Source organism: Podarcis bocagei (genome assembly GCF_964188305.1).
Source record: "Podarcis bocagei genome assembly, chromosome: 8".
Lineage (NCBI taxonomy): Eukaryota > Metazoa > Chordata > Lepidosauria > Squamata > Lacertidae > Podarcis > Podarcis bocagei.
Window position 1 is genome coordinate 58,489,497 of NC_138133.1, and position 16,067 is coordinate 58,505,563.

Genomic DNA, 16,067 nt, shown 5'->3' on the forward strand with positions numbered 1-16,067 from the left:
GTCAAATAATGTTAGAGATTACGGCCGGCAGCCATGTCTTTATCTCTGCTTCAGAAGTGCAGGTGAGTTGGACTAAAACAGGCCTGCTGTTCTGTGCCTTGGGACGGGACCTCTCTTGAACGGAAAGGAGATGAAAGAAACATAGTAATGTTTATTGAAGGGAAGAAAGCAAGCCGATTAGCTTTGCTGATTTTCTGAAGAAAACCTGGGCCTTTCCAACCATTAGGGCATGTACTCATCGAAACCCCGTATATAAGGAGAGATTGATTTAAGTGACGTCTCTCTTTCAATGCTCCCAGGAAAGGATATCTGCCATGCTTCACAAGAGACATACTGCTGAACAGGGAATGAAGAAGTTATGGATTTGAACACCACTTTTAGAGGGCTTCTTCTAAAGAGGTTCAAAATGCTTTTTTTCTGGATCAGTTGTTTGGTTGTAAGTAATAGAATAATAGATTTGTAGAGTTGGAAGGGACCACAAGCGTCATCTAGTATAACCCAAGTCACTTTGGGTTGCCCTGAGCAAGATAAAGTGGAATAATAATAATAATAGAAGAAAATAATGAGCTGTAAAGAAAACAGAAGCATCTCTGGAAGATGGCTGTGCAGCAAACCATAAAATACAGCTAGCACTAAATCTTGGAGAAGGAAAACCAAGCGCATTGCCATTGAAAAATATCGGTATCATTTTCAAAAAGCAGCATCCAGCTATAAGAACAGTTTTCTGTTCTGTCTTATGTATATTTAATCGAATGCAAGCTGAGCTTTAAACTAGGTTTCTCTCTCTCTCTCTCTCTCTCTCTCTCTCTCTCATTCTTTCCTCTCCCCACCCCCCTTTTTTATCCCTTTCATTATCCAGAGCTTGAAAATTAAGGAACAGAAGCATTTGCACGAGGGTTTAACTGCAGTATTGGACAGATACAATGAATCATTATTGCATTGCATTTATATGGACTGTGCTTGGCACTGAGCTGTTAAGGAGCCACTGTACTACTGTCAAATCCCCAAGGTTCAGAGGACGTGTACAGCAGGAGCGGAAAAATATCAGGCCAAACATTATCCTTGTACTCACAGATGACCAAGACGTGGAGCTGGGTAAGTCTGTTGAAATTTACTGCATAATTTCACTCAGTCCTCTTTGGTTGTTTTTTAAAGATCACTTTCTGCTCTGTAAATGATCCTTAGCATATTTGCCTTTCCTGCACATTATTATACTTACTTGACAGATTTGTAAATCGTGCTCCAAGGGGGGAGGGGAATCAATTTTCTCACTGCATTTTATAATTGATTCCCATTTTGTTGAGAGGTACATTGCAGAATCAATATATGTTAATACTCAGCAACCTCTGATTAAATGAAACACTTTCTGTTATTGCGTGCGGCAAGTCATGTTTGGAAAAGAAGGAAGCTGCCTGTCAACAGCAGCTAATTTTGCTAATAATGGTCCATTTTCCAACAGCATTTAAGCATTTGAAGTACTGTATCATGGAAGCATAGAGGAGAAGCCACTTAAGAAATGAGACAAGAACAGTTAACTGATTTTATCCAATGAGAACAGCCATAGGGAACCCCTGACTCCACCCAAATAGGATTATATCAAGTGCCACCTAGTGAATAAACTATATAATGCACAACATCCATACATAATGTGTATTCAACATTCTATTACTTTTACACTACTAATTTCGTACAATTTGCACACATCTTTATAATAAGCTGGACAGTGATATTACTGAAGTTTATCTTTCATGCATGTTACGTATTATTGCTGCAACAGAAGACCTCTCAGGAATGCAGTTGCATGCTACTTTATTTCTACGGTGTTCTGGAGAATAGGTTGTACTTACTTGGGGCAAACTTTCTCAAGGCAGATCTAAAAAAAATGTGGTATAAACACTGACAATTGGGAAACACTGGCCTGCGAGAGCTCCATTTGGAGAACAGCCTTTACCAAAGGTGTCATAGACTTCGAAGATGCTCAAACTCAGGATGAAAGGGAGAAACGTGCTAAGAGGAAGGCACATTTGGCAAACCCTCACCTTGATCAACTCCTGCCTGGAAACCTCTGTCCCTACTGTGGAAGGATGTGTGGATCCAGAACTGGCCTCCACAGTTGCTTACGGAGTCACTGTTAAAACTGTGTTCATGGAAGACAACCCTACTTGGCTACGAGTGATTGCCAAAGAAGAAGAAGTCCTAGGATCATAGGCACCAGCTTGCGAGGGTGATAAGGTTCTCATAAAGGATGCTATTTTAGCAAGAATTCCCTTGCCCTCCAATAGGTATAGCCAGTACTGGCATAGGGATGTCTACTGTCAGAGGTGCCAGCTTGCGAGAGCGATGGAGAGGATAACATCACTCATGTGATGTCCCAGTGTTGTGAGGAGCTGGGGCCCACCCTACTCCTACAATTTCCTCCAAGGGGAAGAAACAACTCTTAGTTCAAACCAGCAGTCATGGCTTCCTTCTTTCCAAGCAAACCATGAGTGTTGATTTGCTCACAAAGCTAAGCCAACCCTGATGTATGTTCTTTTCCAGCTGGGAAAAGGGAGGAGCAAAGAGGTTATGATTGAGAAGAACTGTATGTATTAATAAGCTGCTTGTTCGCAGTAAGCCATAGCTTATTTTTAACTACGGCTTTCCACAATGCGTGAACCAATTCTGTGTATCTTCCAGGAGACTAAAATCTTGTTTTCATAAAATGAAACTTTAACCTCTGTGAACAAACCTCCTCTTCAACCACAGCTTGCACCCTTGTAGCGGCAAATATCTTTGGTGAAGTAAAACATTTAATTTAGTTGAAAATAGAACTTGGCAAATTTATAGACGAATGATCCACATGGCTGTATGGCTCTTGAAGGTAATGCCACGTGTGTGAACCCACTGCAGGAGTACTAACTGGGTTTGTTCATATCCAATAAGCTATGATACAGCTCTTTTTTGTTTTTTAGGTTCTTTGCAAGTGATGAATAAAACCAGGAAGATAATGGAAAATGGAGGTGCCACTTTTGTCAATGCATTTGTCACGACCCCGATGTGCTGTCCATCTCGTTCCTCGATGTTGACAGGAAAATATGTTCACAACCACAATGTTTATACCAACAATGAAAATTGTTCTTCTCCTTCCTGGCAAGCAACGCATGAACCACGTACCTTTGCAGTGTATCTGAACAACACTGGGTATAGGACTGGTAAGTTTCCACACATACACCCCTTTAAAATCTTTGATTAAAAAAATAACCTTGCTTTTTATTGATGTTCTTTAAAACGCCATCAGGGTTATTGTTGGAAGGCATGTGTCAGAGCAACCTTGCTGAAACAAGAGCTGGGTCTTGTTGCTGGCTAAATGGGAAACCAGAGAGAACCTATGCATAGCAGTTTGAGTTAAAAATAATAGAATCATAGAGTTGCAGGAGACCTCAAGGGTCATCTAGTCCAATCCCCTGCAATGCTGGAATCTCAACTAAAGCACACACAACAGATGGTCATCCACCTCTGCTTAAAAGCCTCCAATGAAGGAGACTCTCCACCACCTTCCAAGTAGTCCATTTCACGGTCGAACAGCTCTTAACCATCAGAAAGTTATTCCTGATGTTAAGTCAGAATCTTCTTTCTTGTAACGTGAATCCCTTGGTTCAGGTCCTACCCTCGAGAGCAGGAGAAAGCAAGCTTGCTCCACCTTGTATGTGACAGCCCTTTCAATATTTGAAGATGGCAGTGCTTGAGAGAGACCTAAACCAGGGATGTGGAACCCGTGGCTCTGCACATATTGTGGAACTACACCTCCCATCATCACTGACTATTGGGCATGCTGACTGTGGCTTATGGGCGTTGAAGTCCAACTACATCTAGAAGGCCACAGGTTCCCCATCCCTGCTATCAGCCTGCCATGGTAGGCAGATAAAGTTTTGTGTTCAGGGGCAGGATCCCTCTGAGGACTGCTGCGTTTATGGATTGCTGGAAGCTTTTAAAAGCATATGGCTGGTCATTGTTGGAAATGAACCACTAGTCTATATCAACCTTTTGGTCTGACCTTTCAAGGTACCTCTTATGTTCTTAAGGCAGTAACAAACAACAGTGGAAAGATGTGAACAGGTCAGGCAGAACAGATTTCTTTGGACGGCAGTGTCTGATTCCCTTTCTGAAATTGACTTGTTTAAGTCTCAGTCGCACTGTAACTACCTTATGTGTTTTTTATCATGACTAAAATAAATGTCCTAACTTGAAAGTATAAGAAGGGTTCTCCTGTACAGTGGTACCTTGGGTTACATACGCTTCAAGTTACATACACTTCAGGTTACAGACTCCACTAACCCAGAAATAGTACCTCGGGTTAAGAATTTTGCTTCAGGATGAGAACAGAAATCGTTCTGTGGCTGTAGCAGGAGGCCCCATTAGCTAAAATGGTGCTTCAGGTTAAGAACAGTTTCAGGTTAAGAATGGACCTCCGGAACGAATTAAGTACTTAACCTGAGGTACCACTGTACTGACTTTGCCAGTGGAATTTCTGTGAATTGTTGAGCCAGGGGTGGGGATGAAGCTGTCCACATACCACTTCTTCTTCTTCTTCTTCTTCTTCTTCTTCTTCTTCTTCTTCTTCTTCTCCTCCTCCTCCTCCTCCTCCTCCTCCTCCTCCTCCCCCCTCCCCCTCCATGCTTTTCCTACCTGCAACAAGGAGTTTAATACTTTTCCAAGGCAGATCTGAATAACTGTTGACAAACAATGCATGGAGCCTTTTTTATTTTATAACACTTATAATGATAGAAAAACTTCACTTTGTACTGGAGAGCTGTTTCATGCATTATACTGTCTTCATGGCTGTCACTGAGGGGGGGAAATACCATACAGATGCCTTCTATGTGGGAAGCCCTTTGCAAATCGGCTCCAATGGGGCTCAAGCCAATTGTAAACACATTAGCAAAAGTCTTATTTTGGCTGAAAGACATTTTGCTTGTATGGGTTAAACTGGCCTGAGTGTTATGGGATCTTCATATGATGTCCTGTGTGGAAGAACACTTATTAATATAGCAGATTGCTTCCATTATAAAACAAACAAACTACATATTAATATAACAGATTGTTCCCATTGTAATATATGAAGCAGGCCAACTTATGCAGGGGACTACTTACTAGAACACTATTAGATTTTAGTTTGGTTTTGTCCTCACTGCCATAACTTTTGTTGAGAAAATATTTGTATACTTAAAAGCACGGGGGTGGACCTGTGGCTTCCATATTGTGCTGGACTACTTTATTTGTTATTTCATTATTAAGCTGTTCTTCATTTTTTGAAAAAGTCACAGAGCTGTTTATTGAAAGAGCAATACTATTAAAATCTCAGGAACGAGGTTATCAGCTCCAAACAGCTGTGACATAATACAGCTAATCATCTGTCCAATAAATTAGAAGTTTCAAGGGACTGTGTAAAACAGCATCAAAGGCCCATAACTGGCAAAACTGCATGCTCCATGCATCCTCCATGCAGAGTACTACAGTGGTGCCTCCCAAGACGAAATTAATTCGTTCTGTGAGTTTTTTCGTCTTGCAAATTTTTCGTCTTGCGAAGCACGGTCAAGTCGCAACTGCACCTCTTCAAGCGGTTTTAAGAAAAAGGAAACAAACTTGCAAGACGTTTTCATCTTGCAAAGCAAGCCCATAGGGAAATTCGTCTTGTGAAGCAACTCAAAAAACGAAAAACTCTTTCGGCTTGCGAGTTTTTCGTCTTCCGAGGCATTCGTCTTGCGAGGTACCACTGTATTACAGTAATCAAGATGTAAAATTTCTAGGGCATAGAACACTGTAGTCAGGCTATCTTGGTCCAGGAATGGCCATAGCTTACCAGAAAGTCGTAGCTGGACATAGGTGTTCCTATCAGCCCCAGCCAACCACCATAGCCAATGGCACTGCCAGCATCTAGAGGGTAGCCACTGGCTACCTCTCAACCAGGCATACAGCTGTATATACACAGATGACCATGGATAATTGCTTTTACTTAACTGAAACACTAAAATAGCTTGTATTGACCAAAGGTGTAGTAGTCTACTCAAGCATCATATAGTACTTAAAAGAGTTCAAAATGCTTAGCAAACCCAACCATGGAAGGGTTGCAGGTGGGCAACTGAGATAGAGTGACTTGCCTAAGGCAGCTACTGAATTCATGGCAGAAGAGAGAGTCAAACCAGAGACTTGCAGCTCAGTCTCTTAGCCGATATACTACAAGCACTAACTCCTCTGCACTGCCCAGTCCTCCTGCATCTCTTTCTCTATTATACTCTTTCCCTCCCAACTTACGTTATTCAACTTAACATACACTCAACAGCTGCATTCAGTTTCTATGCTATATAAACTCCACTTGGCATAAATAGTCTCTCAAGTACTGAATGCCTCTTCCTTGAAGGACGTTGGCGTTTGTTCTGTTCTGTTGGTATGCTCTGTTTTCTCCGTTACCTGGTTGCTGGGAATCACAAGAGGGGAGAGCACTGCTGTGAACATGGGAACATAAGAAGAACTGTGCTGGATCAGGCTAACGGCTCACCTAGTCCACCCTCCTGTTCTCCCGGTGGCCAACCGGATCCTGTGGGAAACCCACAACAGGACCCCATGGACATGTTTTGATCCAGAGCCCATTGTGTTCTCTGGTTTTACGTCAAGAACTGCATTGAAATTAGTCGGGCAGTTCCTGGGGAGAGGAATCCCCCTGTGTCACCCCCCTGCAAATAGCTGGAGCAAGCCAAACTTGGGGAGTTTGGGGGGCATAGTGTGGCTTCTACAAGTCACTTTTAAAAAGAAACACACAAGCACTTGTTTCAAAGGAGTATGCCTGTGATTGAAGCAATTATGAGAACTGCGGGCCGGTGTTTACGAGTGTTGCAATTAAAGGGTCTCCTGGGGAATCAGACACATTATCATAGACGGCTTGTGTGTGCAGACACTGGAATGACATTGGAAAGTCAGCTTTCGTTTGAAACATACTACGTGGAAAAGCAACCACGACTCGGCTAAAACAAACAAAAAATGTCTAAAAACTCTAGGATTGTAGCCAACTGAGTTCCACTCAGAGTAGACCCTGCCTCCACCTAGTTCCAGAAACAGAAATTGCCCAAACTTGCAGTTCAGTCTTTCAGCATTGGTGCTGGGACAGAGTCATCCACCACATATCATGACGTCAGGCTAGATTAGGGAGCACAGTGCAGGCTGCAAGGAACACTGCTCTATCCTCAAACACCTCACCACCAGTTATCACCACTCGGCCCCTGTCACCTGATGTGCCTTCCTAATGATAGGGACAGCCCTGCTAAACGTAGGATATTACTGAGCTATGCCATTTTATTTTATGCTTTCCTTTGAGACTCCTCAATCAGCTGCTTAGGAAAACGTAAGCAAACAAGTTTAAGGAAGCACAGTGTAATTCTTCCTTGACCAATTCCTCATTTGTCACCAAATGCTTCTTAGTTGTCTGGGTATCAAGTATAATAATTGTTCACCTTGAGAAGGATTGCTGTTTACACAAGCTCAATTAGGCATAGTCAAAGAGACTGCCATTATTCTGAGCTGGCAAAGTATGTTACATGTGCTTAAACAATGGCACTGTGTCCTGGGAACAGTTAGCAAAACTGCCAGTATTGCAGATAAAATCTGTCTCATTAAAATGCAAAAATCTACATTTATCTTTGCTATTATCCCTGTGGGCACCATTAGATACAATAATGAAAAGATGTTCCCTGAAATGGTATTACTTTTTAATGAGACATTTTATTCACTCAGCTGTACTTCGTATTTTATTAATTATACAAACAGAAATGGCTTCCTAATTCTCATTGCCTCTGTTTCTAAATATGTATGTTGCCTGTGGCTATCAATGAATAGATTTCAGACATGAGCAAGGAAAAAAGCTTCACAGTTGCAACCGGTTGGAGCATGTAGATAGGGTTTTGTTTGTTTTAATGAGCCAAGTGTAAAAGAAGAAAAAACAACAACAGAGAATACTACAATTGTGGAAAATTTCAAAGTCCAATGCAGGATGCTATTTAGGCCTATTGCTCACAAGGCACTCGTACACTGTCCTGTGCATTATTACCTGTTTTTAAGCTATCTAGTGGGAAAGTGACTTTCTTTTTCATTTAAGTAAAAGGATGGCTGTCTTTACATCATCATTTATTTGGTGTACAGCATTTATTTATTTACAGATCACCCTCTTATGGATGGATCAGTTCCACACTGCCCCAGCCTGGCTGCCACTTTCTCCCACTCCAGCCATGTTTCAATATGTGGCACCAATGCCTGTGCTGGGAGGGTGGCTGCATAGCTTCCACAGTGCTTGCCCCTCAGCTGCATGGCCTCCACAGAGCTGGCCACTTTTGCAGTATAGTAGGAAAAAGAGATTCTTATTGTACTGGATATGATGAGAATAAAGAAAGAAATCAAAGTGCAGTACAAAAGGGCTAGAGAAATAATCAGGAATTTAAAGAACAGAGGTGTTTTGTCCTTACAATTAAGTACTTGGCATTTTGTTTTAATTCAAAAAATTATTTATATTGGTAACCCCATCACATCATGATGACGATTTTGTTTTGATGCTAGGGTCAGTTTTTCTCCACTTGTCTTGACAGGAAGTCCTGATTTCAGTCCACAACAAATCCAGCCTCTCCTGAAGGGAGCATGTATTACTTATTTTTGTCCAATCAGGGCGGTGAACATGGTCCACTCCTTTATCTTCAGCTATAAGGTAGATTTTTGTAGGGATGGAGGAGAGGACTATAAATGACTGCTAGCTTTGAAGGCTATGCACTATTTCCACAATTGGAGACAGCAATGCTTCTGATGGAAACCATGGGAGGAGTGAATGCTCTTGCACTCATGTTTGGCCCATTGGTTTCCCACAGACATCTGGTTGGCCAGTGTGAGAACAGGACGCTGTACTAGATGGGCCATTGGCCTGATCTAGCAGGCTGTTCTTACAGTTTTGAACCTGGATTTCTCCAGGCTAATCTGGTATCTGCTATTTGGAAGGAAAATGTCCCCATGTTTGCTTAGCTCTAGAAGAATATGGTTCATTGAATTAACACCAGATTAATAGCTGTTTGAAAAGACGAGGTGGTTTTATTTCATTTCCCTCCATATGGTAATTAAAGCTACAGCCACTTAGGCAAATCAGGAAGTGGATGAAATCGGAGAATCACTGTGTCTGCGCATGGAAAGTCATTTAGAAGAGCAGCGCTATGAGGAATTCCTGTCTCAATACTCTGGTAGTAGCCGAACTCTCTTTCTGCTCTTAAACACTTCTGAGCTGGGAAACCTGTAGCAGTAACTTTGGAAAGTTCCAGTTAGCTCTATAAAAGTGCCCTTAATAGGTCTGGACCATGTTACCTAAATATTAAGTTTTGAGGCCACCTGCTCACCTACCTGTCTGATAATGAATTATGTTAATAGGGAATTATATCGGGAGTGGAGAAGCTTTTTCATCCGGAAGGGCAATCTACCGAAGGCCACATGCCTGTGGTGGGCGGAGCTAGATGCAAAAGTGGGCGGAGCAATGAACATTATTTTTACCTTTGTACAGTGGGCTAGTTTCTACGTAGACTCATGTAATCATCTCTGTCCTCCATCTAGGCAAACAAGAAGCATTGTCAGAATTCAATGATATATTCCAGGCAGGCAACACAAGGAAGGTACAATGTAGGGCTACTAAGGATTGAGGCCTAAAGAGAGGGGATTGTTTTGGGTGCCAGGTAGAGATGCAGTGTGGTGTAATGGTTAGAGTGTTGGACTAGGACCTGGGAGGTGTGGGTTCAAATCCCCACTCCACCATCAAGCTCACTGGGTGACCTTGGGCAAGGCACCATCCCTTAGCCCAGGGGTGCCCAAACTTTTTTCAAAGAGGGCCAGATTTGATGAAGTGAATGTGTGTGAGGATGAAATGGGGAGGAAGAGAACCATGTGTACCACCTTGAGATTCTTGGAAGATAAAGGTGGTATAAAAATGTAATAAAGAAATATAAAATAAATAGAGAGGCCTGAAGGGTCCCGTTTGGTCCCTGGGCCTGAGGTTTCCCATCACTTACTTAAATTAACAAAGGTGTAGTTAAAGATATAATACTTCAAACATATGGTATATATCTGTTCATCCATGAATTTTGGGTGTGACCCAGACCAAGGATCTATGCCCAGGAGTGCGACCAAACCTACATTTCCTCTTTCTCTTTTCACAGCTTTTTTCGGGAAATACCTCAATGAATACAATGGCAGCTACATCCCTCCTGGCTGGCGAGAGTGGGTTGGATTAATCAAGAACTCTCGTTTCTATAACTATACTATTTGTCGCAATGGCCTCAAAGAGAAGCACGGGTTTGATTATGCAAAGGTATTGCACAGACATGTTTCCATAGTATTAGGTGTTATCTATAAAACTCCCCTTTTTTTCATCATGCTAGAAGAATTAATGTTATGTTCAAGATCTCTCGATTTCTGCCCACCCATGGCCTTAAATCTTGTGTTCTGATCTGTAGGGTTAGAACTCCTTTGAAATGTAACTGCGTTCACAGAACGGAAAAGCCCATTCAGTGCTGCTGTGAATTTGTAATGGATCCTACCCCCCTCAACTTAAATGTGATTTAATTAGGATTTGTGTTCTCTGATACTCTTCACGGTTTTTTCCTATAGAAAAGAAGTACATGCGTTATTAAATACTTTAAGAATATTATTGCATTTTTAAAACACCCTTGAACTCAAAAAGCTGGTTGAGCTTCAGGTGCGAGAAGATGTTAGCTGGAAATTGGGGTAGAATACCTTCAGTGAATTTCCCCATTAAATACTGTATAGCCACTCCTCAACCATATTTTGAACTTATAGGAGTTTGAGGAGTTATTTGGGGAGTTCTGTGGGGTCAGTTAATTTGTAGGTTCTTTGCGATGGGGTGAAACTGATCACAGCTGTTCGGGTTGCCCCAACAGTGTTGTGCAAAATGCACTCGGCCTCCTTTCAGTGTTTGCTTTTGCAGCTGTTCAGGAATTTGTATCCACATTGTTTGATTGATTAGTCGTGCCTGGAAGTGTTTGAAGCTGCACACATTGTCTTGGAACTCTTCTCTGGAGTTCACACCCATTCGTTGGGCCAAAAATGGAATGCTTAGAGTTGGCAGGTGGCTTAATTATTGAGTTTTCATCTTTACATTTTTTGTTCCTTCCTCTTTCTTGCAGATTTTCACTTTACTACCTTGGCTCTCCATTAAGCTAGGGGTGGTGTTGTTGGTTGGGGGTTGGCAAGGGGCTACTTTGACAATAGCAGCTGCACTGCTGCTCTAAACTATGCAATTTAAAAAGAAGACTCACTGATGGTTAGATGTGTTCGTGCACATTTTAAAAGTTATTTAAAATATTTTATAAGTTGCTCTTCATCTGATTCTGATTCCAGGGCAGCACGCAAACACTGTGTGTGTGTGTGTGTGTGTGTGTGTGTGTGTGTGTGTAAGTGAGTAAACAAATAAGCAATTAAAACCATTATGTATGAGATGGCTTAGACAATGTTAAATGGCAGTATGAATTAAAATGTTTTAACCTTGCACCAAAATGATTGCAGTGTGGGTGCCAGGCGAGTCTCTCTAAAGGGGCATTCTAAAGTCAAGATGTCAATACTGAAAGAGCCATCTCCTGTGGCCAAATAATGCTCTCCTGCCCGAGAAGGCAATTGGAGGAGAACTTCAATTGGAGGAGAACTCCTAAGAAATGAACGGGATGATTCTTATTGTAACAAGAACACAGATAGCATGACTTGTGAGTCTGAGCTATGATCTAGGTCAGGTTTCCTCAAACTTGGCCCTCCAGATGTTTTTGGCCTACAACTCCCATGATCCCTAGCTAGATAGTGGTCAGGGATGATGGGAATTGTAGTCCCAAAACTTCTGGAGGGTCAAGGTTGAAGAAGCCTGATCTAGGTGGATATTCCTGGTTCAGATCTCACTTCTTTCGTAAACTCATCATGTTGCCATAGCGTGGTTTGCCATTTTCAGTGACAGCTTTCAGCCAGTGGTTGCATTTGGGCAGTTCCACAAAATCACTGTTTATTGTGTTGAGAGCAATATTCTGCAAGCCTTGGTCTCATGCACTTCCCCAATTCCTTTCTGTGGTGCAGTTGTCAATAATAATAATAATAATAATAATAATAATAATAATAATAATAATAATAATACACCACCCATCTGACCGGGTTTCTGGCTGGAAAGAGGCATTTTCTCTTTCCCATTAAACACAGCTTGTTATGCAGATCAGCAGACTTGTTTACTGTTAGCTATGGGTTGTGTCCAATGCTAGTCCAACTCAGAGTAAGTCCATTGAAATGAAGTGAATCTTAAGTTAGTCACGTTCATTTACTTCAGTGAGTCTACTCTGACTATGGCTAGCATTTGTTTAAACAGCTGTGCCTAACAATCACTGTATGTCAGTTTGGACAAACTAAGCTCTGGTAAATGGGAAACTCCTTGCAGCTGCACCAAAGGAAGGGGGAGTCTATGAGTCACTGTGACTTGTTCTTGTCACACTAAACTATGGCTACATCTCAACTAGGCCATTTTGAAAAGGGCAAGTAATAACCTTAAAAAAAAATTGTATATAAAATAGACAAAGTGTATTCCGTTTGTGCATTATTGCAGTACTGAATCATTGTATTGTGGTTGGGTCAGAAAGACCTGTGTTCAGTTCCTTCCTCATCTCTGAATTTACTGTCTTAATCCACCCTTTCCTCTGTTCTTGCTTTGCCTTGACACCTTTTGCCTCCGTTCTCCCTTGCTATCCTGTTTGTTAATCCTTCCCAGAACACAGCTGTTCATCTGGGCACAGACTTGACTTTGGAACGGAATTGTAATTCTGGTCTTTGGGAATTGTGTCTGCTTCTTTAGCCCAGCTTTTGAAACTGGAGCCTGAGAGAAATCGCGTTTGTTTCATAGCTCACCCTAGCAGAATGAAGCACTGTGATATGGTCTGGTATAAGCGATGCACTTGGCAATTCTTGTTTTTGTGTTGAATGTTTGTTTCAGGACTATTTTACAGATTTGATCACTAATGACAGCATTAATTATTTCAAAACGTCTAAGAGGATGTATCCCCATAGACCTATAATGATGGTGATCAGTCACGCGGCTCCCCATGGTCCGGAAGACTCTGCGCCACAGTTCTCTGAGCTCTATCCAAATGCTTCCCAGCACATGTAAGTTAAACATTGCACCATGACTATGCTGATGATTTGACTGCTGCTTAAATGCCCCTGCATAAAACATGACATTGCTGTTTAGACTGAATGAGGGGGGCTTTTTCTTAATTGTGTATCTTGCCGCTAGGTGTCAGGATGACAGCTCATGATTTTCTTTGCAGAGGTTGTGTCTGTTGGAGGTTTCTGCCTCTTTGGTGACTATAGGAGAACCTCGGAGGCGTCTGTGTAGGGTGATATGTACCAAATGTTTCGCTATTTTGCAGGTCCTCTTCCTATTTTTCTGCCCTGGTCCGTCAGATAGATGAGCTGTAGATAGGCTGCTAACTTACACACACTTCTGGAGTAAGCACCATTGCACTCTATTATAATTTATAATCTAAGAATATGAGTACAGTAGTACCTTGGTTCCCGAATGGCTTAGTTGTCAAACAAACTGGCTCCTGAATGCCTCAAACTCAGAAATAAGTGTTCCGGTTTGCGAATGTTTTCCAGAAGCCAAATATCCGACGTGGCTTCCACAGCTTCCGATTAAGTACAGGAAGCTCCTGCAGCCAATCGGAAGCTGCGCCTTGGTTTTCGAATGGTTTCAGGAGTTGAACGAACTTCAGGAATGAATTAAGTTCAAGAACCAAGGCACCACTGTATAGGATTATAGATGTTTAAATGAATGGTGGGTGCCTTTTGTCTCTAGGTTAAATGCACATGCAGATCCACAGTATATATTTAAAGCATACTTAAAACTCATGGTTTCCCGGGAACTGTAGTTTGTTAAGGGTGCTGGGGCTATGGTTCCCAGGATTCTGTGGAGGAAGTCATGTGCTTTATCAGCGTGCATTGGATATGCTTCAAATGGATAGTGTGAGTCTGTCTCCAAGGCACCATGCAATTGTACAGACAGCCATTTCACATGCTGCAGCTCCTGGGATTCTGCATGTTTGTGCATTGCTTTACAGCTCAGAAGACAGTGGCCGATACGTTATCATCTGGCTGGAAACTAGTGTCCAGGTTCCTTTCCCAGCCTGATAGAAGTTTCTGTGACCTTGGTGTAGCGACAGCTCACAGGTGCAGAGCAGGAAGCCTCCCCCTTCCCTGTGCATCTGATTATTATTGTATGTTCTTTCTTAGGGACATAGGATGCTGCCTTTATACCAGGGCTGCTTATTTGTCCATCTAGGCCAGGGCTGTCTAATCTGACTAGCAGAAGCTGCTATCCAGGGTCTCAGGGAAACGTCTCCCACCAACCGCTACCCGAGCCTTTTAACTGCACATGCCAGGGATTGAAGAACATAGGACTTCTGCATGTGCGTAAGGGGGTGGTATCAGAGGCTTTTAAGCTTCCTGTATGATGATCAACAGAAGTTACCCTTTGGCATTTAATCCTACTGTACATTTTAATGTGTGAACACTGATTTTAGCAAGAATGAGAAAGCATTTGCTGCTGGGCACCATCCGATCTGCCGTTAACATTCAATAGTGGTACCACCTGAGGTGGAAGAATGGATTGTACAGTTTTAGGTTGTAGCTGTGAATCGCTTTTTAAAATGCTAATTACGTTTTGAAATCTCCCTGCCCGTGGAAACTGGCACAACAAGAGAGCGGGTTGATCATTTCTCTTTGATGTTATAGGGGTTTTTCCACTTTGTAGGAAGCTCCTTTAAAAAAAAAAAAAAAAAAGATTTCAGAATTGCACACTCATATAGTTCACTTTATTGCTTCAGAATTCTGCGCCCTCATCTTACTGAATGCGTAGGTTTATCCTGGAGGTGAATGCAAACCAGAGTTTAACCTGTGGTTAGAAACAAGTTTCCTACAGTGACCTGAAGCAAGACACTGTGAGCAAGACACTGTAGCCACCTTGAGTGCTGCAAAAGGAAAGAGAGAGGAATTTGAGCAGGAGAAAGCAGGATAACACAGAGGGACACTTCTGATCATAGGCTTAGGAGAGTTACAAATACTTGGTCTCCACTGAGCCTTATGTTTTAAGGAGGTTTGTGTCTGGCAGCTCTGGAAACTTGTTTTGTCCTGAATGTTGAGACAAATTAGACTTTGTTTTTTTCAAGCAAAGCAACTTGTGCTTAAATTCTGTGATGTTGGGACATTATGGGAATGTCAAAACGGTGAGGGATTAGGAGGCTCCCACCACAGAGCAGGGCCATGGTGCTGCCTGAGGGCATGCCAGTATTGCAAGTCATAGCAAACATAAATTATTTCTCTTGGAAACAATACATACCTGCCAGGTATCAACATAGCAGTATAAACAACAACAACACTTTTTGTGTCTCTTCTTCAAGAAGTGACTGTCATTTTCTCCTTTAAATATCTCACTGAAGGTGCTTGATTTGCTCTTTCTCATATCTAGGTGTGCGGATTGAATGTAAAATTTAGCTCCTCAAGTGACACTGGTCTCCTTTTTTGAGGGTGGGTAGGGAGATTTTAAAAAATTGTATGCATTCTCCATGTTAGGAAGTTGCCGCGTTAGGAATGTTATGTATGAGAAATATTTAGTTTTATGTGTATTTAGACTAAAAAAAAAAAGCTTCACAAAGATTTTATCAGTGTGTATAACGTGCAGATACATCTAGTTATGTGAGGTGCAGGTGATTTTTCAAAGGCAACCAAGTGAAAACATGCAGCATACATTAAACTGTAAGAACAAGGCAAAGCAATAGGAAAAACCACCAAAGAATTGTTATTCAGTGTAATGTATGTTCTGGCTGTAATCCTAAGTGAAGTTTTTGTTGGCACAGCTCTGATTAAGTCAGTGAGGCTCTGCCAGAACAAGTGGATTTCAGCATAGAATCCCATTCTTAAATTGTCTGCAGAAGGCAAGATCAAGGCCTACAGTCTATTTTGAGAATTGCCATTGG

The 16,067-nt window shown here is 41.9% G+C and overlaps 1 protein-coding gene across 6 annotated transcripts in view; it reads left to right on the forward strand.

The window, feature by feature from the left end:
• The window catches only part of SULF1 (sulfatase 1), a 107,854-nt gene that overhangs the window by 52,850 nt on the left and 38,937 nt on the right, over positions 1 to 16,067 (forward strand). For all 6 annotated transcript variants that reach the window (XM_081204439.1, XM_081204434.1, XM_081204438.1 and 3 more), the window contains exons 3-6: positions 860 to 1,095; positions 2,952 to 3,191; positions 10,209 to 10,360; positions 13,028 to 13,197. In XM_081204439.1, the coding sequence (XP_081060565.1) occupies positions 924 to 1,095; positions 2,952 to 3,191; positions 10,209 to 10,360; positions 13,028 to 13,197 (734 nt within the window). In that variant the 5' untranslated portion in view covers positions 860 to 923. The remainder of the gene's footprint in view (positions 1 to 859; positions 1,096 to 2,951; positions 3,192 to 10,208; positions 10,361 to 13,027; positions 13,198 to 16,067) is intronic.